This window comes from Copadichromis virginalis, linkage group LG3 (assembly GCF_057382275.1).
Source record: "Copadichromis virginalis isolate Kocher_CV1m ecotype Utaka linkage group LG3, C_Virginalis_male_GT1.1, whole genome shotgun sequence".
In the NCBI taxonomy this organism is placed as follows: Eukaryota; Metazoa; Chordata; class Actinopteri; order Cichliformes; family Cichlidae; genus Copadichromis; species Copadichromis virginalis.
The window spans coordinates 34,901,936-34,929,432 of record NC_140620.1 but is presented as its reverse complement, the minus strand read 5'-3'; the positions used below and the strand labels follow the sequence as shown (position 1 = coordinate 34,929,432).

Here is a 27,497-nt window from a genome sequence, read left to right as displayed (position 1 = left end):
AGCTTCCACACACACACACAAACACCACATGTGGTTTTTTTAAAATTTTTTATTAGCTTATAAATAGAGTGAATTCTTCAACTTACACAGAAATACACATCCAAAAAAGAAGACGAAGAAATATTCTGAGCACAATCAGAATAGGATCCTTTAAAACATAAAATAAGTCTTTTTAAAGTGCAAAATTTCCAAATGTGCATCATGTGACTCTTTTTTAATGGCGTAATTATACTGATATTCTGATGTTTTACAGCATAATTAATGACAGCTATGGGGCCACACTCGATAAATAAATCATATTTCAGAGCTATATGGTTTTATTAAATCTCTCTGGCTCCAGCAGTGAGGACATATGACCAGCCAGTCCTTTTTTTTTTTCAGAATTTCACAATAAAAGCACAGGTTAGAGAATAATAACAATAACTAAAAAAAATCGCAAAAATAAATATATTTTACACAAATATTTTTCTTTCCTATCCCATGGAACAGCTTGTGATTCCCTCAGGTTAAAGCAAAAATATTACCAAACCTGTTTCCAGCTGCACATATAAACCCTTTTCACAGGCGTAGCTAAAGTTATGAGCAGTGCCAGTGTTTTTCCTTCAATGACGAGTCATTATATCAGAAAACAGCAAATGCAGCAATACAGTAAAAAAAAAAAAACAAAAGTGAAAAATGTAAAGATATCTGAGCTAAAACCTAAATGTCTGTAGTGAAAAACATAAATAATCTAAAATAAAATCCTCTAAATGTAAATCCTATATGATCCTTCATATAACAGCAGTGATCTTTGGTACCTTCTAACTTCATACACGAGTACTGTGTGATTCAGCCACGACCAATGTACCAAAAAAAGCATATTTCATTTAATGTTTTGATAATAATACAATGAAAAGTGTCTGCAGCAGTTTCACATGAAACACAGATACAGTACAGAAACAGTAGGCAGCATGCGTGGAAAGCTCCCTGCTTTCGGCTGCTTGCTCGCAGTTGTGCGCCTTCCTTTGACCAGTCTGAGGTGGCTTCTCTTCGGTGAATGTGAATGATTGCCGGGTGTTGACCTTTGCCGTCACATCACACAGAGGCCGTGCAGGTGTCTATAATGACTGCCGGCCTGGCTGAACATACAGTGGTGTTTTATTTTAAGTCCTTCACACTGATTGTGTTTCTCCGTGTGGAAAAAGAAAAAAAGAAAACCCCAGAATGAGTCATGCAAGTGTGAGCTTGGCTGCTACAGACAAACAACAAGCACCTGCAGCTTGTGTCTGGGCCGTGGCCTGCAGTGAAGGCTTGATCAGAAATCAGGAGACGTGTGATCCGTGTTAACAAAGTAGGTGGTGAGCTCCCCCTTCCCCTTCACATTCACTTTTCCTCTGAGAGTGACGCCGTATCCCACAGTCTGAACCATCTGGGACGTCTCCTCGGTCACCTGCGAGCCAGAAAATGACAATAAAAAGAGTTAGGTTATATGTCTCTCCAGGCATCTTTAAGCTGCTGTGCCAAAAAAAAAAACCACACCTGAGGCAACAGAAAAGCACAAGAGGCAACGAGCTGCCAAGGCAGAGCTCACAGCTCAGTATGAAAGAAAAGATGGTGTTGTGCTGGAGTCACATTAAGAAAAGTCCTGACCCCAGTTAATTCGATTATATGAATCCGACCACGTCCTGTCACTCAGCACGTCCAACCAATGACGAGGGGAGTAGACATCAAGACCTTATTGTAACGAGAACCCGATGGTGCTATCAATCTATCTATCTATCTATCTATCTATACATGGTACAGTATGATGTTAAAGCCTTAGATTTGCTTCCAAAGAGTCAGCTTTCTTGTCATTCTTAAAATGCTCTTGGACAGTAGTTCTCCAGGTTTTATGAAGGTATTTCAAAGTTTTCTTTGGACATTGGCTGCTTTTTCACTCGTTTTCAGTTCATTCTTTTTGCCTTTTAAGAGTAATGTTTGTTGTTTTTATGCTTGAATCCTTCAAGCATAAAAAAGGCTCCCAAACAAAAAGCAAGGGACCAAATTTAGCCACTTTGTTACTAACAACCTGTTGTAAAAACACTTAATTTGTTTTTAATTTCTTTAGTTGAATCTATTGAAAAAAAGCCAAAGATAGCATAGCTTGTGTCATGGTTCTGGGTCAATTTGACCCTACATTTTGAGTCTCTTGTGTTTTGGTAATATTTTGTATTATGGTTTATGTTCTGGTTCACTAGTAGTCTCTGTTTAGTTCCTTGATTATTAGATTCCCTCTTGTGTCTTGTTTTTCTTGCGTTCCACTCTACGTTTCCCCCAGCCCGTCATGTCCCCCCTTTGTCTGCCGTTCCTCCGCTCTGTCAAACTCGTGTGTCAGTCTTGCATTCCTTCATTTCCTGTTTTATTGTGAAGGTCTTATGTTCCATGTTCAGTGTGCTTACTTTAGCTTCCCTGGTCTCGTCATGTCTAATTTGTCTCAGCTGTGTTCCCATGTGTTTTCTGTTCCCTCGTCGTTGTACTGTGTATCTAAGCCTCTGTCTCCCTCTGTCCAGTGTTGCGTCTCCTTCATTCCCTGCTATGTGTTCTGCCTGCCTGCCTGCTTAGTTACTTGTACATTCCAGTTTTAGTTAGTTTTGCATTGTCTGATATTCTGCAATAAATTATTATTAACTTAAAAAATTTATTATTTGCCTCCATGAGTCTGCGCTTGAGTCCTCTCTTGCCTGCTTCACACAACCAGCACATGGCAGCTTGACATACATGAAATAGTGTTTTTGGACCAACAAGGTGATTCACAGGCAGCTATTGGCTGAAAACTTGGCATATCTCAGCCTGATGAGCGGGATGTCCTTAAAATACTGAGGAAACCGGACAAAGGAAGAAGTTGCAGGCCTAGAAAACCATTACATTTATTGTAGTGTTGTTGTGTGGCATTCTTACCAGAAAACTAAAAATACCCCTAAAAAACACACAACAAAAATAGTCTCCATTAAAATTTTATTAGATTTTTTTCTATCTAATAGAACTTTACCTTGAAATATTTGTTTTGTCGTATTGTGTCCTTATGTCATTTTATTGAGCCATATATTTTGTTCTTCTTCTATAAGCTATTTTAGGTCGTGTTTGAGTTGTAGCCGCTGTAACAAACGACTTTCCTAACCTTTGAGAGTCAGTAAATAAAGTTTATCTTATCTTACTGAACAATATTGAAACTTTCATCAGACTGGCGTCCTTTAATAATACATTAATGCCTTTACAAACATCAATAAACCACCATACAATATTTTATTATCATATTATAGGCTTGTTACACCAAATACATCAAACACTGGTGAGAGAAACAGACTCAGGACATATTCCAAAAAACAAAACTGACCTGGATCTTGTCCAGTACTCCTGTACTGTCCATCCTGCTGGCCACGTTAACAGAGTTCCCCCAAATATCATACTGAGGTTTATGGGCTCCGATAACTCCTGCAATCACTGGGCCGTGGTTGATCCCTGAAGGTGAACAGCAGACAGAAGTTATTTCAGGGTTATCAAGACTGTCTGAGGAGGTGAGATCAGCACCATCCATGCACCCGTGTTGTCTTTCTTTAAATCATTTAGCTGTTTATAAAAATGAAAAATAAACAGACATCATGCAACTTCTGATTCGACTCTGAAAATAACAATAAATAACCAGACTATAAATAATCTGTAACATCTGCATTATTCTTCTGCAGAGACTCACCAATCCTCAATTTAAAGCTGTTAAAAGAGTGTGTGTTGATGTTTTCTAGTTTGGCCATCAAAGCGATGGCGAACTCCACCATGGAGCGCACGTGGCTGTAGGACATGTCACATTTCTGTAGGGGGAGCCAGAGATCACAGTATTCAGTCAGAGGGAGCGTGTGCAGTTTGTTTACACTTTAAAAGTAGACCAGAAGACGGCTTTGCAAGCCTGGATTTGCAAATCCAAATTCCTTTCCTGAGTATGTCAGTCATCCTGTGTGCAACCTGCAGGTAATAACCTAAAGCTGTGACTTCAGGGTCACAAACCTTTCTTTCATCCCCCGGAGCCAACTGTGTCAGCCCTGCAGCGGCCATGTAGGTGCTGCCGATGGTCTTAATCTTCTCCACCGAGGAGAACTTGGGCTTTGAAAGAAGCTGCGTGAAAGAGACACAAAGAGGAAGAGAGAGTGAGAAAGAGGCAGAAAAGACAAAACGTTCCAGCAGGCTGGTGCTGACAGCAGCAGGACTTCACACCGTCAGCTTCCTCATACCTCATCGAAGTCTGATATGATTTCGTTGAGGAATCGCAAACACTCCAGGCCGTCTTTGTTTTCGCTCGTCTCGTTGTAAAACTCCTTGAACTGAGGCACCGATGCAAACATCACGCACACGCAGTCATATGACTGACTGTACAGGTCCTGAAAGGATGTAAAATAAAATTATGATTAAAAAAATAATTCCAGCATAAGCCTATTTTCATCCAATTTGCATGCAGGAGCCAAGTCAAACCTGTTCTGCTGCTTTTTGCACATGAAACTCCAAAAAGGTTTCATAACTGGAAACTAGCGTGTTGGTGCCAACACTCAACTCACTCAACATCCAAAAATCATTGATTTTTTTTCCCTCCACAGTGTTTTCAGACTAACTACTCTCAAATATGGCTGACTGAATGATTGAGGTGGTACAAATAGTAAGAAAAATATATGAAGCAGAAACTTTTTTCCCTTTATTTCCTGTCAAATATGTGCTGTTAACCAATAATTCACACGAGGTCAGAGTATGTACAAGTAAAGGCCATGAGAATTAAAACCACTCTAAGCACTGTTTTTGAGATTGTCGTCTACTCTTTCACTGTATGATGTCAAACAGAGTGGACATCCGTAATATGGCCATCTCAGCCAAGAATGCCCATCGTTCACAAACCTTCTGTTTGCAGGGGACAGCCAATCAGAAGAAAACTGGCTTAAAGGCAGAGATAAAGCAGCTTGTCTTTGATAGAGGATGAACTGAGGAGCTGCACCAAAGCCAAAAGACAAATATAGGGGTGTGCAACCGACTAGATTTAAACCTAAATTCTCTTTTTTGGCTTTCAAATAAAGTTTTTTTTCCCCATCAATCCATCCGTCTTCTGTCATTTATCCAATTCAGGGCTGCAGGTGGGTGGCCGAAGCCTATCCAAGCTGCCACAGGGTGAGAGGAAGGGTACATCCTGGACAAGTCACCAATCTGTCACAGAGCTAACACAGAGGGAAGAACATGCAAGCTCCACACATAGAAAGACCAGATGGTGGATTTAAACCCAGGACCTTCTTGCTGTGTGGCTAAATCGCTAACCACTGTACCACCGTGCCGGTTTGTTAAAAATATTCCTTAAATCTATGTTCAATTGTGCCAAATAATCAAACGGGATAACTGATTTTTGCCTCAATCGAGCAGTTCTTGATAAATAAGAATTATTTTGAACTGTGAATCATGCAAAGCTCCAAGGACAAAAATGTGGTGCTGCAAATCCTCCTTACACACCCACTTTCATATTTCCTCATTAAATTCCTCGGAATGTCACACAGTGGAAGATAAATATGAATATCAGGCTTGTTTCCAACTGGATCTGTATTGAACAGATAAAGGACAGAAGCTGTGCACCTTGGGAATGTCTTACTTACCTGGTTATTGATGTTTTTGCCCACGAAGAAAGAGGCGACGTGGAGTGGCAAGACGTTCTGCAGGAGGAGCTTGTTGACGTTCTCCATGGTCTCCATCTCATCTCTCTCTGTCTTGAAGCAGCGCTCCAGCAGGAAATCTACACGGCAGCTCAGCTCATCCTGAGAGAGAAGCGAAGAAGCATTGGTTTAAACCCGGATGTGACATGCACGGCATTTCCTTTGTTAAAGAACTTCTTGCACACGGACACACACAAACACACACACTCACCTGTCTGGCCAGTATGATGCATACAATGTAAAAGATGGACAGCCAAATCCCAGACATGATTTGAGGGTCCTTCAGGACTCCGGGCCTGTGGAAAATCCCATGCATGTTATTATTTGTAGAACCGTGCAGGCTTCTAACATGTTTCCATTACATATGTTCAAAGACCAGTGTCTTGTATCACACACAGCCGATGCGGCCGGCGCCCCCAGGCGGGCCTCAGTCTATAGAAAGCCGATGAATAAGTAATGCTGATGTGAAACTCCAGACCAGGATTCACAATCTGGACTCTCAGAGGTAGACAAAGAGTAGGAAATCCAACACTTTGGCTTGGCAAAGCACACTATGGCCCAGTTCCACCTCATCTCCTACACCCTCTCCCTGCACACTTTTACTTCCTGTGGAGGCTCGTCCACATTCAGTGCTGTTCTAAAACAAATAGCTTAAAGCTGAAGTGGATAATTAAGACCCCCCCCCTATTAAAGATTAGCAGCACACTTCTAAAGTGGAGCGGCTGATTTGTGTCCGATCATTTATAAACCAAAATCCTGGTGATGTGTTTACCTTTTTTTTTTTCAAAAAGGTCATGCTTCTCAACTGGAAAAGGGTGGAGGACTTAGCCTACGTCCACACTAATGGGTTTTCATTTGAAAACGCATCGTTTTCTCTCAGTTTTGGCCTCCCGTCCACATTGACATCGAGCATTTCGAAAACGCTCACGAAAACACATACATTTGAAAACGGAGCTGTCCCGTCGCAGTGCGGACACTCGAAAATGGAAACTTTCTAAAACGATGACGCATTTTAGTCATGTGATGCCGTCATGTGACCAATTAAACAAAGATAGCGGAGGGCATTATACAGCAGTTGTTTTGATTGCTCTCAATTTTGACAGCCCTAAAAAAGATTAACATCAGTTTGTACATGCTCCGGATAGCTTTTCAAACTCTTTAATTCTCACTCGCTTTTGCGCATGCGCTGTACTGGAACGTAAGCGTTTTAGCCGTTTCAATGTGGACGCACAACTCTGTGAAAATGACTGAAAACGCTAGTGTGGATTTTCAAATCTATCCGGGCGAGTGTGGACGTAGCCCCAGAGTTAGGAGCTCAGGGGCTCAGAGTAGACCCAATACTCCACATAAAAGGAGGCAGTTGAGGTGGTTCAGGTATTTGACTGGGATGCTTCCTACATGAAGTGTTTTGTTTGTAGATTACATCTGTCAGCCAGCTTGAGAACACCAGGGTGTCACACTAGATAAACTGAGACTAGAGGAGGCAGCCTGGGGGTTGAGGGAGGTCTGGGCTTGTCTGCTTAGACTATTCTTATTGTGGAGGGGAGGGTGGTGGTGGTGGTGGGGCTGGGGGGTGTTAGTAAAATACTGTTACACTTTTCTTTCATTTTTGGCTTTTTAAAAAGACACATGAAAACACATGTAGATGTTAGTTGCAGCTTTATTTATCATGAAAAGTTTAACATAAGAGGAAAAGTTCTGTCTTTAAAATCACATTTACAGCTTAAATGTGGTTGCCAACATTTAAAAATACTAACCACCACCCCTCATGTCCTGTTATTTGAAAATCGTTCCTTCCCAGTCATCGTGTTCACAGCATTTTCTGAAAACCTGAGATTGACCTTGAGGTTAAGATTCAAACTCATTCAAGATTTATTTATTTTATAATTAAATTTTATCATTTTATTTTATTTGTTTATTTATTTATTTGCATTTCATTATTATTATTATTATTATTATTATTGATCGTTTTTACAATTCTTTATTTTTTTAAACATATTTATTTTTATTATTTTTTTCATTTTCATTTAGACACTATGGTATCAACTGATGCAATAGTGCCTTTTGAAATCTATTTATTAAAATCTGCTACAAACATGAGATATTGGAGGACTTGAACCTTGCAAAGTTATTGTAACCATTGCTCTGGGAAATGTGGAGAATGAGGCGAGTGCTTTGCTTGTTTATCAGCGTTGGCTTTTTCCATATGTGGAGAAGTGAAATGTACTCACTTGGAACCATTATAAAACAGTTCGATGAGGCAGGTTGATCTTGACTCGAAAACATAGAGGAAGAGGGCGAGGTAAACCACGACAGCCAGCGTGAGCAGCAGTGTTTTCACAGACATGCACGTCCTGGTGAACACAAGCACTCCCAGCATGGCCAGCAGGCAGCAGTACAGGTAATACTGCATGTTTGGACAGAGGGAGGTAGCAGGAGAAATATGTGAGTACAACAGGTTAGGCGTGACTTGGAATACTTCGAGTGAAATGTTCCAATAAGTTCAAGCAGCTATGTAACTCTCTTGGCCAAATATCTTTCAGAAATGTAGGAGCTAAATGTCAAGTATTTTAGCAACGTTCAAGTCTGTGCAGAGACAAAAAACAAGTCACATAGATCTATAGATAACAATGTTATGAAGAAATCTAACAAACTATCATACTGCCCCAAAGAAATGATAAAGTACATTATTTAACATGTAATAAAGGTGCAGTGAAGCATTTATTTACTCACAGGCAGCGTGTGGAGTTTCAAACTTTCCCACACTGTGGTGTTGGCTATGCTGGTGCAGTTATTTCCAGGAAGGAAGTGCTGCAAGAAATTTAAAGTTAAAACAGTAAATGAGATATAACAGAGTAAAGAGGCCCATTTAGTTAATCTACAAAAGATCAATAATTATTTAGCCATAAACTGTTTTGTTTTGAATGAATTTATAGCTAAACGCTATTCTGTGCCAAAGTCTTGAGTCACCCCTAATTTCTTTTTATTTTGTTAGGAATATAGGAAATAATTGCAGTGATTTACTGAAACAGATGCAAACGTGCTTTGAAATACATTATATAGGGCATATGTTGAGATCTGGGAGAGTTCTGGGGAGGCTGATACTGTTTCTACACTGAACAAAAATATAAACACAACACTTTTGTTTTTGCTCCCATTTTTCATGAGCTGAACTTAAAGATCTGAAACCTTTTCTACAGACACAAAGGACCCATTACTATCAAATACTGTTCACAAATCTGTCTAAATCTGTGTTAGTGAGAACTTCTCGTTTGCCGAGATAATCCGTCCCACCTCACAGGTGTCAAGGTGCTGATTAGACAGCACGAATACTGCACAGGTGTGCCTTAGACTGCCAACAACAACAGGCCACTCTGAAATATGCAGAGAAAAGTAGATTGGTGGATTTTTTCTCTAAGGATCATCTGCTGGTGTCCAGTGTGTCCTTAAAAAAGGTAACACTCATTATAATGAGATATAGCAGGTTTTCAGCTCTTTGGCAATAACCTTGTTGATACAAAAACACAATTTTTATGTCTGTCAGACTGAGTTATCTTTCACATTTTTAATAGATTCAACTAAAGAAATGGGAACAAATGTGTTTATTACGACCAGCTGCTAGTAGAAAACAGAAAATTTCCTCTAAAAGTAAAACGACTGGACTGAAAATGAATGAAAAAGCACCCGATGTCCAACTTTGAAAGAACTTCAGGAAGCCTGGAGAACTGTTGGTCAAGAGCACTTTAAAAAAATAAAAATAAATAAAAATGAAACAAAAAGAGAGTTGTTTTTTACTCTGAGACGTTACTGGCAGAACGACCGATGAAGGAACTTACAAGGTTGAGCATGGCCATCAGCAGAGTGATGAGCACACAGATAATGATCACAAACAACCGCAGCACAGCCCTGGTGGCGACGCCGCGGGATAGCCCAGATATCCACTGGACACCCACCGGCATCTTGGAACGCCATTTCTGTGAAACAATAAAAAAAAATGCTATCTTAATAAAGCTATTTGCAGCGATTTTAGTTGCTTTAACTGTGCATAAACAAGTGTCTGCATATTGAGACGTTTGCACTTTTCATCCAAACTGTGAAGCACTATTTAATTAAATTAAACTGAATTTAAATCGCTGCTCTTTTCAGAGTTAAAGTGAGATGATAACGTTGATAACACTCGGTAAAAGTGAAGGGGTACTCTTGTGCAGAAACGGACTGAGGAGATGGACAGAGGCGTGTTAAATGTGTCTCAGCGAGAGTTGGTATAAGATTGGGGGTGTGCATGGTTTGGTTTTCATTGTTTTCTTTGCTTTTGTCTTGTATTAAAAATAAAAAATGCAGGACTAAATGTGCAAAAGCTCCTGTGTGTTCCTCTGGAGCCGTCGGTCAACCCTGAACCTGGACCGTTCATACCGCAGGTGCACGTACGCGTGTTTTCTCTTCATTTGAAGAACCACTGACACTGAAACCTGGACTGTCGATAAAAGGCGGATCACCTGTTGATATGTATTAAACACAGCCCGCCTGGGTTTGTTTACCTCCAAGTATCCAGTGAAAGCAATGAACAAGAACACCACCATCACTGCAAAGGTCACACCGTAGGACACCGCCATCACGAAGTTCCTGTGGAAGAGTGAAAATTCATAGTTCACACCACTTTCTCCCCAAATAATAAAAGACGTGTGCGCTTGTGAGACGGCAAGCAGGAAACAGTATTACTCACGTCTTAGAGACCAGCATCTGGACGGTGAAAAGAGCGACGAAAATTAAACCTAAGCAGCTCATTGAGTGGTGCAAACCTTCCACTTCTGAAAAGCGGAACTGAAAACAAACAAACAAAAAAATAGTGTAAATGGCTTAAAAATGCTCAATAGAACCTTAAAGGCGCTTAAAAGTCCAGTAATCTCATCTTTGACCTGAATGAATCTACCTGTTTCTCTAAGTTGATATCGTTGAACAGCAGAGTCAAACAGTTGAGCTTCTTTGCTCTCTTCCTGAGTGAAAGATTGGAAAACAATCAGAGGACGAATCACAGAAGCCAGAAATATTCAACAAATCAAGTTTCTTAAATTAATTTTAATGAAAAGCTACATACACCCCCACGGCGTCCACAGGAGTTAAGAGGGTACGGTTGGAGTCAGGCACTGTTAATGTCAAATGTCCTTAATTAACTGAACATCAGCAGGTGTCAGAGCACCTAATTTGCTGCTCTGGAGCAGTCAGGTGTTTGTTAACACAATGACATGATCTGACAGCAAATTCACCCGCGAGGTCAGACTGTGCTATGTTCAGAGAAACTGCACAAAGCTCAGACTCTACAGGCCTCAGTTGGCATGTTAAATGTTAAAGTTCATGACAGCACAGTTAGAAAAAGATTGAACATGTATGGAAGGCCTCTTCTCTCAAAAATGAACAGGTTAGGTTTACAAAGCGCAGCCAAACACAGACTATCAGCTGTGAAGCACGGTGGTGGAGGGGTCATGATTTGGGCTTGTTTTACAACCACAGGGCAACTTGTGCTCGCTGAGTCGACCGTGAACTCCTCTGTTTGCCAAAGTGTTCTAGAGTCAAATTTGAGGCCATCTATCAGTCACCTAAAGCCTGGCTGAAACTGGTTGATGCAACACAACACTGGTCCCAAGCAAAGTCCAGACCTCAACCTGAAACAAATGCTTGACTGTGCATAAATAAATCCTCACTGCCAAGAACAGTGGACCAAAAAAGTTCTACGAGCGACTGAATCGTGGGGTGTGCTGAGTTTTTCAGAGGACTGTTAAAACCGTTTTAACTCTACAGGAGCACAAAAACAATAAATCTTACCTTTTAATGTCCAGCGTGTCCAGCGATCCCCTAACACTGTTATCAATGACCAAACTGGGAAAGAAAGAGGAACATGTTAGACACATCCAGGGATTAAAGGATGGATGTTATTGTTCTATTTATTTCTATTAAACTTGAATAAACAACTAATGCTTTTTTGCATGACTTCTCTAGTGATCTTTGGTGATCTTTTACTAACCAGTCATCTTGTGAAACCGGGCGTTCCTGAATCAATCACACAAACAAACAAAGATAAACACAATGGAGTTAATAATGAAACGCTGATTAGAGGCCAAGCAAAGGAGGTGACGTGACACGCTGCATTTCTGAGGGAGAAACTAAGCAGCAACAGCACAAATGCACAGATACGTACGGTGGTTGACTTCTTGGGCCGTCTGGCCTCGGGGTTGCTTAGGCCTTCGAAGGGGTTGACGCTCTTCCAGGACTGGAGGTACTGAGACATCCGCAGTGACGCTCGCTGCCTGTTCTCCCCTGGTGTAAGATGGCTGGGCTGAAATTGGGGCAAATATTACAGCTTAACATGATTTGAACTGTGATTCATTTTCCTAACAGCTACAATACACACAACAGAGGGTTTCCAGAGGGGACACCACTATCATCTTCCTAACAGTTTTTAATCTAACAGCTTCCCTTTTTACACGTAACGGTTTACATTGTGGTTGCTGTTGTGAAATTACATATTACAGCAACGTGTTGATTCCTTAAGCTGGGCACAAACACGGCTGAAATTCCTAACATGCATGGAATGAGGCACAACATGTTTGATCTTCTGGCGCGGCACAAGAGCGAGAAAACACTCGAAAGATTCAATCTGGCACCTTCTGCCTTTTAAAGACAACGTGTCACAAGTTTGTTTAGTCGCGGGTCAAGTGAGCGGGAACAGTGATGGTATTTTCACGAGTCCTTTTGAGATGATTTCCCCGCAGTTGTAAAGAAATTCACAAGAAGACAAACACGTGTTTTATTTGAAGTCAGAGGTTGGGATTTCCAAGGTTCGAGGAAATGAAAGGTGTTTCAGCTTGATTGGCTGCAGTATTTTTAACAGGAAAATTTAATGTGGGTATTAATAAGGTTACCAGGGATCAAAAATATTACAAAAATTTGACTGATAAAATAAAAACATAACACACTGTAAACTGAAAACCAAAGTATAAGAAAAAACCAAACAGCTTCTGTGAATATCTGTATTTACCACATAGTTTATAAACTTGGAAAGGAGTAGGATGAAGTTCACATTTGTTTGATATAAATACCTGACCCGTGCCTCATAGATGGGCAGACACCTACCAGTCCGTGCCTCCTGGGAGGACGGTGTGGCTTCTTGGGGTCGATCACCAGGTATGTTTTTCTGCCCTTCAGAAGATGGTCCCGACTCCCCCCGTCCCCATCCTCAACTTCGTACGCTCCGTCCAAATGTTGGAGCGTCTCCTCTGTGATGTGGACCCGCCTATAGATGAACAGTAGAAATAATAAAATACACACAGCTCAGAGTTTCATTATGTTTAAACTGACTTTAAGCGTCTCTCACCCAGGGAGACCTCCGGACTCCATGTGGTTGGCTAAGGTGACGTCATCTGACCACACGTCGTACTGCCACTTCTGCAAGCCAATTACGCCGCAGAGCACGTTGCCCGTGTGAACGCCTACTCGCATGTTGATCTGCACCCCGGTTGCCTCTCGCAGGTTACTACAGGGAGACAAAGGCATGAATCAAATCAGTAAAGTTCAGCCCTGATCATTTCTGGCCTTGTTTCGTCCACAGTGCTAAGAAGATAAGAAAAAGTACCAAAAGACAAATAAAACAATATATATAAGTGTATATATATTATATACATTGCTTCAAAGACCCTTCAATAATACGGAGAAAACGCCAACAATCAGACAGCCCGTATTTGAAAGCACTTGGTGACAGTGGGAAGGAAAAACTCCGGACCTGCTCCAGACTAGGTTTTGTGTTCAGCATCAGTTACCATGGTGATTTAGCTAGGTCAGAAACGAGCAATTTTCCTGACATGGAAAACTCTGACGTCAAGCTCGACACAGCTCGCTGAGCCGTTAATCTCATAGTGCACCACTGTGGACCTCAACAAAGGGCAGAGACGGAAAGACAAGTCAACAGGTGACAACAATGAGTGAGGGGGAAACGGGAGAGGAAGGAATAGAAAGTAAAACCAGATCAGGTCACATGCAAAAGCAAACCTTCAAAGTAAAACAAGGAGCCAGTGAGACAGACAAACCCAGAAACAAAAGAAAGGAAAATAAGAAGAAATCAAAAATCAAAAACATCCAGCACTTCCGTTCCTTTGTGTTTTATCTTTAAAACATCCATTGTGTGTGTTTTATCTTTTTCCTTTTTTTTTTTCTTCCGTTGCGTTTAAAAAAAAAAGAAACTTCTGTTCTGTTATTCTCTACTTCCATTTCTATTTTTTTTACACTGTATTTTATTAAACTTCTGTTCTTGGGAACTGCTAATGATGAAAGCAACAAAAATAAGAAACAAAGGGCTGCAAATACTTTGCAGAAGTGGCAATCCCCTGTTTGTGCAGTGAAACACAAGAAAAGATGGTGATGCAGCGGAAGAACATTATAATCTCATGTTAACGTTTCGTTAGTTTAAACAATAACCCACACTGACCGCCCTGTAGAAGCTGCTTCTGTACAAAATGTTGTTTTTAATTTATGCCTTAGAGGGGAAATCAAAAATGAAAGACTATTAAAATAACCCCCAATCATTAATGTCAATCACTAATCTTCCCATCAGACTGACACATGACACTGTAATGTAAATTTATACACCTATTTTTATCCAAATGTGAGCAAAACCGTGCAAACAAAGCCAGATATTTTGACATTTCATGAACATTGTGGGACAAAATCACACAAGACCTCACTGAAATAAACAGCACCAGTGTATTATGGACTCTTTATAGTTGCCACTGTATGCTCCCAGCAGCAGGATAAAGTCTGCTTTCAGTCGTACATTTGAATATGAGCGCAACAAGCACAAAGAGGAACTTAAACAGGGTACATCACATGCAAATTCACAAAACCGACGTGCTTCACTCAGATGGAAAATTATTTTTGGCACGTCAGACGTTTTAAACAAACGTAAAGCACATTTCTTTTTCTTACAGTCGTCTGTATGTGTGGAGAAAAACAAAATCGCCTGAAATACATATGAGTAAAACTTGAAATAACTTGAGATAAACTGACCTGATGGCAGTGCACATGTCCAACCCCATCTTAACACAGTTCTTGGCGTGGGTGGGAATGGGGTCAGGCAGACCAGACACACAATAGTAGCAATCCCCCAGGATCTTAATGCGAAGACACCCATTCCTCTACATATGGAAAGAAAGGGACGAGAAAGTGAGTCCGGGAGGTCAGAGCTGACACAAAGCAAGTCTTTGTGGGGAAATGAAAGGGTTATTTCAGGGTGGGTGAGCTGGTATTTGCACCTTGGCGATGTCGTCGAATCTGCCGAAGAGCTTGTTGAGCACAGCGACCAGCTCTTCGGGTGTGCAGGTGCTCGCCAGCTTCGTGAAGCCCACGATGTCGGCGTACAGGATGCTACATGAACCCACACAGACAAACACACCACTTTACTTTAAGCCTTATTAACTGACACTCATCCATTCAATAAAGGATCTGTTCTATGCCTTAAAGTCTTTCTAATCATCATAATCATTGCACGCCACCCTCACACCTTCCCATTTCTGGCGACTAACGAATAAACTGCCTTCATCGTCACCTCTGAGGTTTCCACAAGTGCACTGCAAGACTGTGTTAGCCTGCTACCAAGCTAAAATCAGGATGTTTTATAAGCATTTAGATAAAACTGCTAAGATACCTTATCAGCTAACTCAAACTCTTTTTACACACATAAGAACAGGTGTGTAAATGTTAAAGGTGTAGCCCTATTGTACAATCTAAATATAGACCTTTCTATATTTAGATTGTACATTTGGTCATAATTTGGTAAGTCTGAACTAACAGCACCCTGCGGTAATGTTAAAGAACAACGTAAATATCACATATATGACGCCATAACAAAGTTGGTGCCATGTGGTTACAGATGATTATGTTTCTCTAGATCAAAGTGGTTCACAAACACAGCGCTGTGTTTGTGTTGTCTTCAGGAAGGGGCCCGGGCCTTGTTCTCACGTCAGCATTATGTCATTTGATCAGACATCAGACACAAACAGATGACGCTACTACTACATTTGTTTGTGGAGGGGGGGGTGGTGTAAACAGCAGAACCGTGTGCTGGAAACTTTCACTGTGACCTCACCCGTCCACACCTGAATTTGAGACAATTTAATACAGGCGTGCCAAACATAAGGGCCGTGTGCCGGAATTGGGCCGGTAAAGACGCCAATCGAATCTGACCCACTTTTAACTGTATTTTCATCAGTTTTACAGCTTTTCTGTCAGCTAACAAAAACCTTCTGTTTTATAATTACGGGTCAGTCTCATTAATGACCACCCAGAGCTTTTTCTGATATTTGACACATTTACTCCTATTAGATTTCTTACAGCAGCATTGCTTTGTTATGTAAACCTTATTTTTCTTATATTAAGGTATGTCAGCGATTCAAAGAGTAGTTAAACGTCTTCTTAGGAGAGTTTCTGACCCCCTTAAGATCAGTGCTTGCGTCCCACGATGCAAAGTCAGCTTGACATTCCTGATTTCCTACTTTTGAAGTCTTTTCTTGGTACACGTGTGTACAGCCGGCGAGTCCGCCCCACTAACCTGCTTGAAAATGTCTGCTATCTCTTATTCTGATGTCATTCACTGCATATTTTTACATTTTCAGGACTTCTTGAGATAGTTAATCCCACCAAACATGAATAATAGAACGATATCACAGTCGACATCACGAAAGGACAATCAGCACTTTCTCCGGCGATGCTCACCTGACGTCTCTGTGCTGCCGTACATACAGGCTGTGAAAGTTGTTTGAAGTTGATTTATTCTCGTCGTCGCTCTTGGGATTCGACAGCCTGCTTATTACCTCCGTCTTCAGCTCCACGGCGATGTACCGTGGCAACACGGACAGCAGGAGCTGCTCCTGTTGCCGGGGAAACAGACAGGACGGGGGTTACGTGTGTGTGTGTGTGTAGAGAAGGTGGGTGAGGAGTTCACAATGGCTGTAAAAGAAAGAGATGGCCATCAAAAGCCTCCTTGAAGCGCTGCCATGTTTACTCGGTGGATCAAGTTTCATCTATTTGTTTACTTGCTGTAAATGGTTCCCATTCAGGCTCGCCTATTATATACGCTGCTCGACTTCAGACAAGTGAATGATTAATCTATTGGAGTAATAGCAAGAAAAGCATACAGTGTCACATAAAGAGGACTTTAATGAGAGCGATTACACATACGAGTCAATTAAATGAGCTGCCCCCAAGAGGAATGGAGGAGAGATTAATTTATCAAATTATCTCATTTGTTTATTTTACTACTTTAGCTGTAGGATGGATTAAAGCACACTCTTGTATCTTTATTTCGGAAATTTGAAGCAGGAGCGAAGAAAATTAACTTTCTGGCTCGTCACGCTGGCAGCGAAAGAGACATCGAAACAAAATTATATTTCATTAAAGGCAATAAAACGCTCCAAGCCAAAATCACTAAAGGGCGGGGTCAGATACTTTAGTTTTGTGTCATTCATGTAAGCAAATAACTGCAATGTGCTAAACAAAGGTAAGCAGAGCGGACGAATGCTCTGCCCAAATGAAACGACAATGAAACGGGTCTGAAAGGAATTCGTGGGCCTGATGTGAGTCACGTCTGTTTGAGAAGCTGACCTGCTGATATTTCTTTATTTCCTTCTGGGAGCGTATGGCGCTGAACTCCTCTCGCTTCTGATTGGATATCCGGAGGTCTTTCTCAGTCCTGTACAGGTGAAAAACTCCCACGGCGTTCACGCATGCAAACAGCACAGCGTTCGCCACCAGCTGAGAGAAGAAACAGTCAGAGGAGAGGGGGTGGTTATACTTAAAGCCGTCCTCTCATATGCGCTGTTATATGAAAATTAGAGACACAGATCACGAGATATGTTTCACTAACTGAGAACTGCAAACTGCACAGCTGCTTACAAACACATTTAATTTGATTTGATCCATGGATCATGAGCTTGAATGAATGCCGTGGCAATTTTTGGACTTTTAATGATTTCTTTGAGCTGTTCTTTGTCCAGGGTGGACAAGGTTGAACATATACTGCTTAAAAGTATACATAGAGGCTCAAATATATACATGCACTCACTTAAACATTTAATATGTTCTACAGTGTCTTCTCACTAACTTCTCGTAAGTGGTCATGACTGACTCCAACTGGTAGTTTCTCTTTGCAGCATAAAAATGATTTGTTTGATAGAACTCATCGAGAAGATCTGAGAAGGAAAGATTGTAGACTTACAAAAGCTCATCAGTTTAAATGATTTTATGTAAGTACAAGTTATCCGATGTGTCACCACTAAGACCTGAGAGAAGACCCACGGATGTTCAGGAATAACCCACGAACCACCAAGGCTCAAGACTAACATGAAGTGGAAACTGCTGGAACACCAGCATCACTGTCCACAGTTTGAAGCCAATATTACATCATGGATTGAGAGGGCGTTGACCAAGGGAGAAGCCTCTGCTTCAATCTCGACAGGAATTTGCAGCTCTCCACATGGACGAGCCAAATGCCATCCAGAGAAAAGTTTTCTTGTCAGATGAGGCTGTTATGAATTGCAAAGCACGTACCCAAATACAGACTCAAAAGCTGAGCTGAATAAACAGACACTGACCTTTGTTTACAGAAGCAGAAAAATCCCAGACCCCCAAAACAAAGTCCTCAAATCCAAATGCGGAAACATGCAGGCAATGTACAGGAAACAGAGGAGGAAAAACAGTAAAACAAACACAGGCAAACAAAGGCTTTAAATAGACACGAGAGTTATCGGGAAAAACCAAACAGCAGGGCAATTACGAACCAGATGAACCTAAACCAGGACAGGAAAGGAAGGAAAACTAAACACAATGTACATGAGGCAAAAGACTAGCAAACAAAACAGAAGGGCCGCTAAGCCACTTACAAACAACTTGACATGAAGTAACCCTAGATACTGAGATTTCCAAACATACATAAAAACTGGTTTTGGATCCGATAGAGTAGGCTAACATTAAACTTCTGGAAAGACCTTCAAAAGTCCCCTCGACCACCTTATTGAGGCCAGGGGCTACTTATCTTCGCTAGCAGGCCTACCACTTATATTACTGCAGAGGTCCATGACCTTCGTAACACACAGTTATTACTGCTTTCTAGGGGATGCCTTCTTTGGGGATCTGCCAGGCCCGGGAGCCGCTGCCAGTCCCCATCCTCACTATGCTTAAAAGCCGGGTCTGTGCCAGGAAACCAACTTATTTAAATGAATTCTAGTGATTCTGCCAAGATAAGTAGTCACACATCTAGCCAGAATTATGCCAGAAGCTTGTTGATGGATATCAAAAGACCCAACATGTCAAGAGACAGTAACCCAATTATTAGTGGGGGGTGTGTCTATATCTGACCCTTGAAAATCCAAAAGAAATCATTAAAAGTCACGCACATGATGAGTGAATATGAACATCTGACCACAACTGCATGTGTTTATGACTTCACTAATAATAACAACAGGTGATTTACATTTTTCCAAAGTAACTGAGCCCTGTTGATACCGCTATATCACTCTATTTGAATTTGAGGTTTGTTTTTTTTCTTTTCTGGCTCATGCAAAAGGAAGCATCTCTCCAAAATTTACATATGAACTTCCAAAGCACACACACCAATTATAATTTCAGCACGACCAAACCCTTTTCATTAATAAGAAATAGGGAAAAACAATTAACGTCACAAGAGGAAGGTTAACATGACCCTCGTGCCGTTAGAAACTAGTTTAAATATATTCAAATATGACATGTGTGTGAACCTGCACAGCCAGATCTGGTGTCTCTGGTCTGGTGACAGGAACGTAGACGCTGATGATGATGACGTGCGAAACACTGGTCCCTATCCCGACCATGAGGGCCCAGGCCAGCGAGAGAGGCAGCACCGTGTACACGCTGAGAGAGAGGAAGAGGAAGAACGCGACCTAAGAAGAAAGAAACATGCAGCAGTTTAGAGCTTATCCCAGCTGTCCTGGGCGTCTTTTCACTTTTAACTTCTCCTTTGTTTCCCAAGGAGTTGCCACCGTGGACAGATGTGTATGTGTATTTGGCGCAGATTTTACACCGGAGCCCATCCTGATGTAACCCTCCCATTTATCTGTGCTCAGGACCATTGGGACTCACCTGTTCCCACGCTGTCACTTGTCCGCCCGTGAAGACGAAGACCATCGCAGTGATGTATAGTATCCCCCAGACGAAGAGGGCCAGCGCTCCTCGACAGCGCCTCACCGTGGCCAGCCAGGGCAGGCAGACGAGCAGCATCGTGCTCAGGCAAAGAACAATGCTAACAATGGACAGAGCGCCCACATGTTCGCTTATTGTCTGTGAAGCGACAGAAAAAGTGAAATAGTGCTTTAATGTCACCAACATCTTAGCTGTTTGAAAGTTTTAAAAAATGCTCTAAAAGAAAACTAAATTGTCTGCTCCTGCACAAACTCCTGCACAGCATTAACAGTGGCAGGGAAAGGAGCACTTCCTATTAATATTCATGCATTTGGAAGAGCTTACTTTGCTGTTTACTATATCCAAAAAACACCTGCCTGCTTAGCACAAAGGAGCAAAATTAAAATGCTTGTATTCATCAGACGTGAAAGCCGGGCTCAGCTTCAAACAGGTGGTGCCATGTTTTTAATCTGCTTCAGCCACAGGAAGTAAAGGTATTTTAATTTTCACAATGACAGGGAGGATTGGTTATTTTTAAAATGGAAATATTAGTTTTGACTAAGGGTTATGGTCATCTATCCACTTTAAAAGTTGGTATTTATAAATTAAACAGGAGGGAGATTAGCATGCTAGCTTGGTGATGCACATGCAGTGTGCGGCTAGCGTTAGCACTAAATACTGCTGTGCAAACACAAGACTGGACAGTATTATGACTCAAATGTAGGTTTATGTGTTTCAGAGAACATAAAGTGAATTGAAATTCACGAGTACAATGAAAAGAAGTGCTTTCTCCTTTGTCATTATATAGCTTAGCTGGGCTATAAATGAGAAGCAAAATGTGATTATATCTTATTTAACTTCTTAGATGTCTTTTAGACCTCAAAACAGAAAACTTGTTGAGCAGGTAAAGGTGAATAGTGAATGTTTGGGATAAGCTCGAGTGAAAGCCTCTGTTCAAGCCTAAAAAGGCGATTAATCAACTTTCTCCCCCCCACCCAAAATTTAGACATAAAGGGAAGCCTTTGTAAATACCATTAGCGAAAATGTTACCTTGCATATATGTACATTTTATCTTGTATAATATTATTGTTCTTTGGTTATACTGGATCTATTTATTCTTGCTCTGTCCAATCTACTGCTGTAATGATATGAATGTACCTATCTACCTATCATTTATGGGACTAATAAATAGGGGTGGGGGAAAAAATCGATACTGTGTAGTATCGTGATATTTTGTTTGCTAATAATGTATCAATACAGGGACAGCAGAAATCGATATTTTGTTACAAAAAAAGTTTTTGTGGACTGGAACATGCTCTGACTTCAGAGCATGTTGATCCTTTTTCTGAGCAAGAATCCTGACATTCCTTCACTGTCCAAATGTGTTTAACTTGTTTTATGGCAGCAATAAACACGACAGTTTACTTATTTTAATTTAAGACATGTTTTATTTTAATTAAGTTTAAAACTTTTTTATTTAATGTAAAATTATATTTTGTTTTAATTTACTTTCAAATTCTTCAGTTGCTGAAGGGGCTGCATAGTTTTCATAAATTGCATAGTTCAGAATAGCTATAATTGTACCAGATGGTTGCATTGAGTTAAGTTGGAGTGTGAGACTTTGATATTAGATAAAATGAATATTGATAAAGTTTACCTTTATGTACAGAATCTGAATATCGCAAAATATTTTAAAAAATTGCAATAATATCATATCGTGCGTTAAGTATTGTGATAATATCGTATCGAGGAATGTATGGTGATTCCCACCTCTACTAATAAAGGATATCTTAACTTATATGATCTTATCTGAAAATGATAATTTTTTTTTAGCTTTTTAGATAATTTGATGTTTTACTTTTATTGTATCGTCTGATACGATAGCAACCGGTTCTTACAGATCACCCTTTTTTAGAGACAGAAAACAGTACTTAAAACAGACTTTTCAAAGGCAGGTAATACTTGTATGTACGGCTTTCATGTACAACAGTGACTTGCAATTGTAAGAAGTCATGTGGTCTAAGTGAAGTGCAACAGGAATGCTGTTGCGTTTTGGTGAAACAGGTTTAATCCTCCATTTTCTTGGTGCCGCTGGCTGTAAGATTTCTCCTTTGCTTACGCTCATGTTGATAATCTCAAAAGTGGCAGTTCTGATCTTTTCTTTTAATTCTTTGGCATCTACGTGACTTGCACTTATCTGACTCTATATGCTGGCTATGTTTTGCTGCTTTAGGTCTCAGTCACAGGCCACCTACTGGCAACCATCTGCGCAACAGAAGTCAGATTCACACACACACACAGTTATAGAGCTCTTTACTGTTTACTGAACTCTAAGAACTTTTAATCTCTCAGCCTATCACACCTCGATGGATGCATTTTGGGGTGAAGTATCTTGCCCAGGGAAACTTGGACTAAAATAGCCATCAATGAGGCTACTCTGCGTTAAGATAAGATAAGATAAGATAAGATAAGATAAGATAAGATAACCTTTATTAGTCCCACACGTGGGAAATTTGTTCTGTTACAGCAGAAAGTGGACAGTGCAAAGTTACATAGCAAAAACTAGAAAAAACTCTGAATACGATAAGAATAAGATACTGATTATGTTGTCTGATCTACAATTTCAATCAAATTTTGAACTCAAGAAACTACAGATCCACGTTCTTTTATTTTGGAAACAGCAACTGTGTGTGATGTGGACATCTACTTCCCTCTTGCATCAAAATCAGACATAAAGGGACCAGGAAATGGACCTCTGGTGCTCAGTGGGGTGCATTTCCCAAACTGAAGCATGGCTGGTTAGTGTTCACTTTAATTCTCACCCTTGTGGCGGCGAGGACGATGATAATGACCAAACTGAAGACCAATGTCAGCACCAGTCCAGACACCATTAACGGAGTCTCCTCCACGCACTGCAGACAAGCCCTGTGGGTGGCCTGATAGCAGCAGCACACGCCCTCTATCACAGTCTGCCTGGACAGGTTGCTTCGTCGGTCGTCATCTTCGTTGGCCCACCTGATGTCGATGCTGTCCCCGGATTGGCTGGCCCTGGGGGAAACACTGGGTAATTCTGGCGAGCTTCCACTCAGTGAATTTTTCGTTTTTGCTTTAGTAGTTATGTCAGTTTTAGAATCAATGCTATAGTTGTCATGACTGTTTTTAGGGGTTTGCTCAAGCTGAGAGGTGTTCAAGCTGGATTCAGACAGATTGATGGGAGAGATCCGGCTAGCCTTTTCGAATACATTTCCATCGAGCTCAGACAGCTCTTCATCACAGGAATCAGCGCTTAAACTTGCGCCACCGTAACCGGGAAGGGATTTTGAGCTGCCGTAGTCCGAATCACTGCAGCTGTTCTTTTGCATCGAATCCCTGCTGTCACTTTGTAGCTTATCACGATCTGCACCTGCTCCCCTCACCAAAGAGTTGGCTTTGTTTGGTTCGGGGGCCTGTCCAGTCTTGGCCACTCCCACCTCTACGGAAACCTGGGATGCACTGAGTCCTGACTCGCCTCCGATGACAAGGCTGCCTGTGCTACCATTTCTGCTTTTAGCAGAGCGCTTTAAGTTGTCTGTGAAGTCCTCCAGCTCAATGATGTTGCACCCGTTGACTTTGCCCTCCCCGTCGTTGGAGACGACAACAATATTTGGCACCAAGGACAGCTGCGAAGCTTCTGCTCCAGGCTTCCCCTCGTCCTGGATGCCTCGGGACTCGTCTGGCATGGTGACCCAGTGTGAGTGCGAGGGCTTTCACAGTCTGCCAACCTGTCACTTTGCTTTTCCCCTTGTGCCCGTCAGCTCCTCTGCATGACAAAAACACACTAGAACAGTGTTTGTTTGTCTTTACTTTCCCTTGTCGGATGCTGTTAACGTCTGAGCAGCAAGGAGAAGAGTCAGAGAGTATTTCAGAGAGAGTCCAGCTCCTCTGTTTTCAGCACTCTGCAAGTCAGGCGATGAGGCTAAAGACGCTCCCTCTGGATGTGTTACGGACCCAAAGATTGTCGATAAGGAATCTTAAACTGCAAGATAACCTCTTTAGATGAGCTCTGATCCATACTGGGGGGAAGAAGGGTCTCCCTGTCAACAAGAAAAAGACAGAAAGACCACACATTCAGCAAAGGTTAAACCAAGCCAAGCCTTCACCTTCAGCTTCCAAAGCCTGATAACACGCGCACTCAGTTTGTACCTGCCCTCGGTTTTAATGCTACTTTAATGACTGACTTCTTCTAGTCCTTTCCCCATTATGCAAAAAAAACTTGTTAGTCTGGCTGCAGGCACTTCCCCAGTAACACACTGTTACCCTGTTCAGGTGTGTACTGGAATGACACGCAGCTGACGCACTCACTGAGCATTGGAAACATTTTTTCAAGCCACCACCTAGATGCAGTGGTTTGCTCTGATCTGCCTCTTCCCCTTTCCTCACTCTATCTGATTAGTGTGCAAAACATCATGACTGCCACTTCCAAGTCCCCATCAATTCACAGATTAAAATATCCTTTTGATCTGTCCAGTCTGCTGCAAAAAAAACATCAGATATCAGATTTAATAGCAGAGTCATGGAGGGATTACCCGGTAATTCATCTGATTCAAACCGCTCACCTTGACCAACCTGCACCCGGCGCAGGAGGTCAGCTTTAAGCCGCACACTTTGAGATTGAATGACAACAGCGTGGTTTCTTTCATTCACTCTCTAACACAGGAGCACTGTGTCTGCTCATGTGGCAGAGACAGCGCAGTTATTGTTCTTACTTTGTGGTCCTTTTCCCATGCCTGCTGGTTTCACTACTCTATTCTGTGTCTGTGAAGCACTTTACAGAAAGAAGAAGGGGCTTTCCAAGAAAATCAATGCAGATACCTGGTCCAGGTTCTCAAAACTGTGTAAAAGACTATTTCATAGTTAAGATTGACAGTTTAATAAAGTGTACAAAACAGGATCTCTTTTTTAACACTTACAGGACACTTAAAGCCATTTTAAACCACCTTTTTTAGGTTATATAACAAAGAAAGGCAATTTGAAAGCATACAAAAAAAATCTCGTTATAAAATTATTTTAAACTTAATTCTGTGTGCTGAATGCCACAAACTCGACCCACTGTCTTGACTTTGGCGACTAAAAATCATTGGTCAAGCCAAAGAAAGTCCCACAATTTAAGGATTTCTCGCACAAGTTCAAGGGCAGCTGGTGAAGTTTAGAAAGAGCCTCTCACAGAGAGATTTTACCTGCACGGAAAACCTGGAAATCAGAGTTTGTAGAGAGCTTTAAAAGCAAATTCAGACAAAAAAGATAAAAGGGGGAAGGTAACAAAGCCACCTCTGTCTCTGTTTCTGATGGATGATGGAAGCATCTGTCAGAGTTTAATAAACTAGTAATTGGCTAAAACGAGAGGGATAAAATATTAAGGAGTGAGAACAGTTTAAAATAGGTCTATCCGTTTGACGTGCGGCTCTTGCTTTTGTTGGGTGGTTATTGTCGCTTTAAAACCGATTTAACTGTAATAAATTAAAGCGGCGACGTGAACTGTGCGTCAAGGCGGAAAAAAGGCGCTTTTGCGCATTAACATCTGCGCTACAGTTACTCGATTTAAACGGCGTCAGTGTGTTAGAAAGACAGGTGAGATTCTTACCTCATTTTTTAATGATGTTAACGTCTCACTCACTGTCACTTACAGCCTTAGATCCCCCCCACACAGTAAACCTCATTTCCCTCTTTACGCGTAACTTCCTCCGTCATCCACGGAGCGCTCACACGCAGGCTTCACTTTCACAGAAGTTCACAAAAATTAATAATAAAATAAAAAAGGTGAAAAATATCCTGTGAATTTAGTCCTTTCTTTTCGAGAACAGACGTCAGAAACTTGCTGTATGTCTGTGCGCACCGAGCGACCGCTGGATTGGTTCTGGCGCGAGGCAGGCAGGTGAGCGGGGGCGTGTGTGAGCACGCGAGGACGAGCGCTCCGGTCAGGCAGCAGCAGCTATGCAAATATGATGAAGGTAAACAGAGAGGCAGAGACTGTCGAGGAGGACGGGTCAAAGGTCAGGCTGCAGGTGTGTCGTGTTTTCCTCAGCGATCCTGCGTGGAAGCTGAAGATCTGACGCTGTTTCGGGGTTTTAGAGGTGATATTAGCTAATGAGAGAGCTGCAGTGAACCTGGACTGTTTTCAGCAAAGCAAACCTCAGCTCTGGAATTTTGGATTCTTGTTTAAAATAACTGAATTCTGACTCCTGTGTGGATTTCACAGATGCCCCCCCCCCCCCAGTTGCTGATTCTAATCTTTAGCTTTTGTGATCTTCCCGATTTCTTTGGGTCCCCCCCCCCATATTTATCATGACTTCAAGTTTCAGATCACGAATCAAGTTTTAATATAAGACAAAGATAACAAGTAATTAAAAAAAGCAGTTTTTAAATAACGGTTTCATTTATTAGAGACAAAAGCTACCAAAACTGAACCCACACTTCATGCAGAAACTCAGATGGGATCTTCTCTTTGGTCAGAAAAATGGTTCTTCTATTTCTTTTGTAACTGTAGACTGCAAAACAACTGGAGACATGAGATGAAAACAGTGCAAAAAAGAGTACACTGTGTGGAAAACTGGTGACAAAAAGTGGCCAACAGGAAACGCAAATATATGATGAAAACAGTATAGCTCAGCAGAAACAGCAAAGATGTAGGAAAAGAGAGAAAATGGGAGGTACAAATAGTTCACAAGGAGTAAAAATATGCAACGAAAGGGGAAAACATCACAGCTGTTTCATTGCATAGATGTAAGAGGTCGAAATCACTGCACCAACTTGCAGGTATACATAGAGCCTGTTTGTTGACCCCTCTCAGAGGAATATTTCTGCTATTTGTTGAATCACTTCACACTGACCTCTGAATCATTCAAGCATAAAACAGGGATGAACCAGTGTTGTGACAACTTAGCAAATAACCAATTTTAAATTGTATCTTTAGGCCAAAGATATAATAGATTGAAAGGCACACACCGCACATATAGTACGTAAGTAATATACATTTAAATCTAGTATCTTTCAAATCAGGTTTATTGGTCAACTAATATTTTTTCTATATTGGCAAACCAGTCATTTTATGACATCAGCAAACACACACATTCGTACCATGGTGCAGCTGCTGGTTTTACAATCCTGCAGAGCGTGCGTGATGAATGCGGGTGCTAAGATCAGGTATGCATGATAACACTAAATCTCAAATTACAAACACACAGCAGTGTGCTAATTGTGTACTGACAGGGACTAGAAAGAGAGAGCAGATTTCTCCTGTATTGGCTTCCTGTTAAATCCAGAATTGAATTCAAACTCCTGCTCCTCACATACAAGGTCTTAAATAATCAGGCCCCATCTTATCTTAATGAGCTTGTAGTACCATATCACCCTATTAGAGCGCTTCGCTCTCGCTCTGCAGGCCTACTTGTTGTTCCTAGAGTATTTAAAAGTAGAATGGGAGGCAGAGCCTTCAGTTTTCAGGCTCCTCTTCTGTGGAACCAGCTTCCAGTTTGGATTCGGGAGACAGACACTATCTCTACTTTCAAGATTAGGCTTAAAACTTTCCTTTTTGCTAAAGCATATAGTTAGGGCTGGACCAGGTGACCCTGAATC

The 27,497-nt window shown here is 41.3% G+C and overlaps 1 protein-coding gene across 1 annotated transcript; it reads right to left on the bottom strand.

Annotated features, from left to right (window-relative positions):
- Positions 1-31: 31 nt before the first annotated feature.
- LOC146714322 (adenylate cyclase type 2) lies at positions 32-25,796 on the bottom strand. The gene is made up of 26 exons (XM_085450782.1): positions 25,507-25,796; positions 22,709-23,959; positions 19,848-20,045; positions 19,487-19,648; positions 17,337-17,486; positions 16,449-16,603; positions 14,990-15,101; positions 14,745-14,872; positions 13,060-13,218; positions 12,819-12,978; positions 11,884-12,021; positions 11,710-11,735; positions 11,511-11,564; positions 10,621-10,684; positions 10,414-10,511; positions 10,229-10,313; positions 9,527-9,664; positions 8,424-8,501; positions 7,922-8,097; positions 5,902-5,986; positions 5,634-5,792; positions 4,242-4,388; positions 4,018-4,125; positions 3,710-3,824; positions 3,353-3,477; positions 32-1,429 (listed from the first exon to the last, which is right to left on the bottom strand). The coding sequence occupies exons 2-26, from the start codon at positions 23,603-23,605 to the stop codon at positions 1,295-1,297; spliced, it is 3,852 nt and encodes a 1,283-aa protein (XP_085306908.1). The 5' UTR covers positions 23,606-23,959; positions 25,507-25,796; the 3' UTR covers positions 32-1,294.
- Between the last annotated feature and the right edge of the window lie 1,701 nt (positions 25,797-27,497).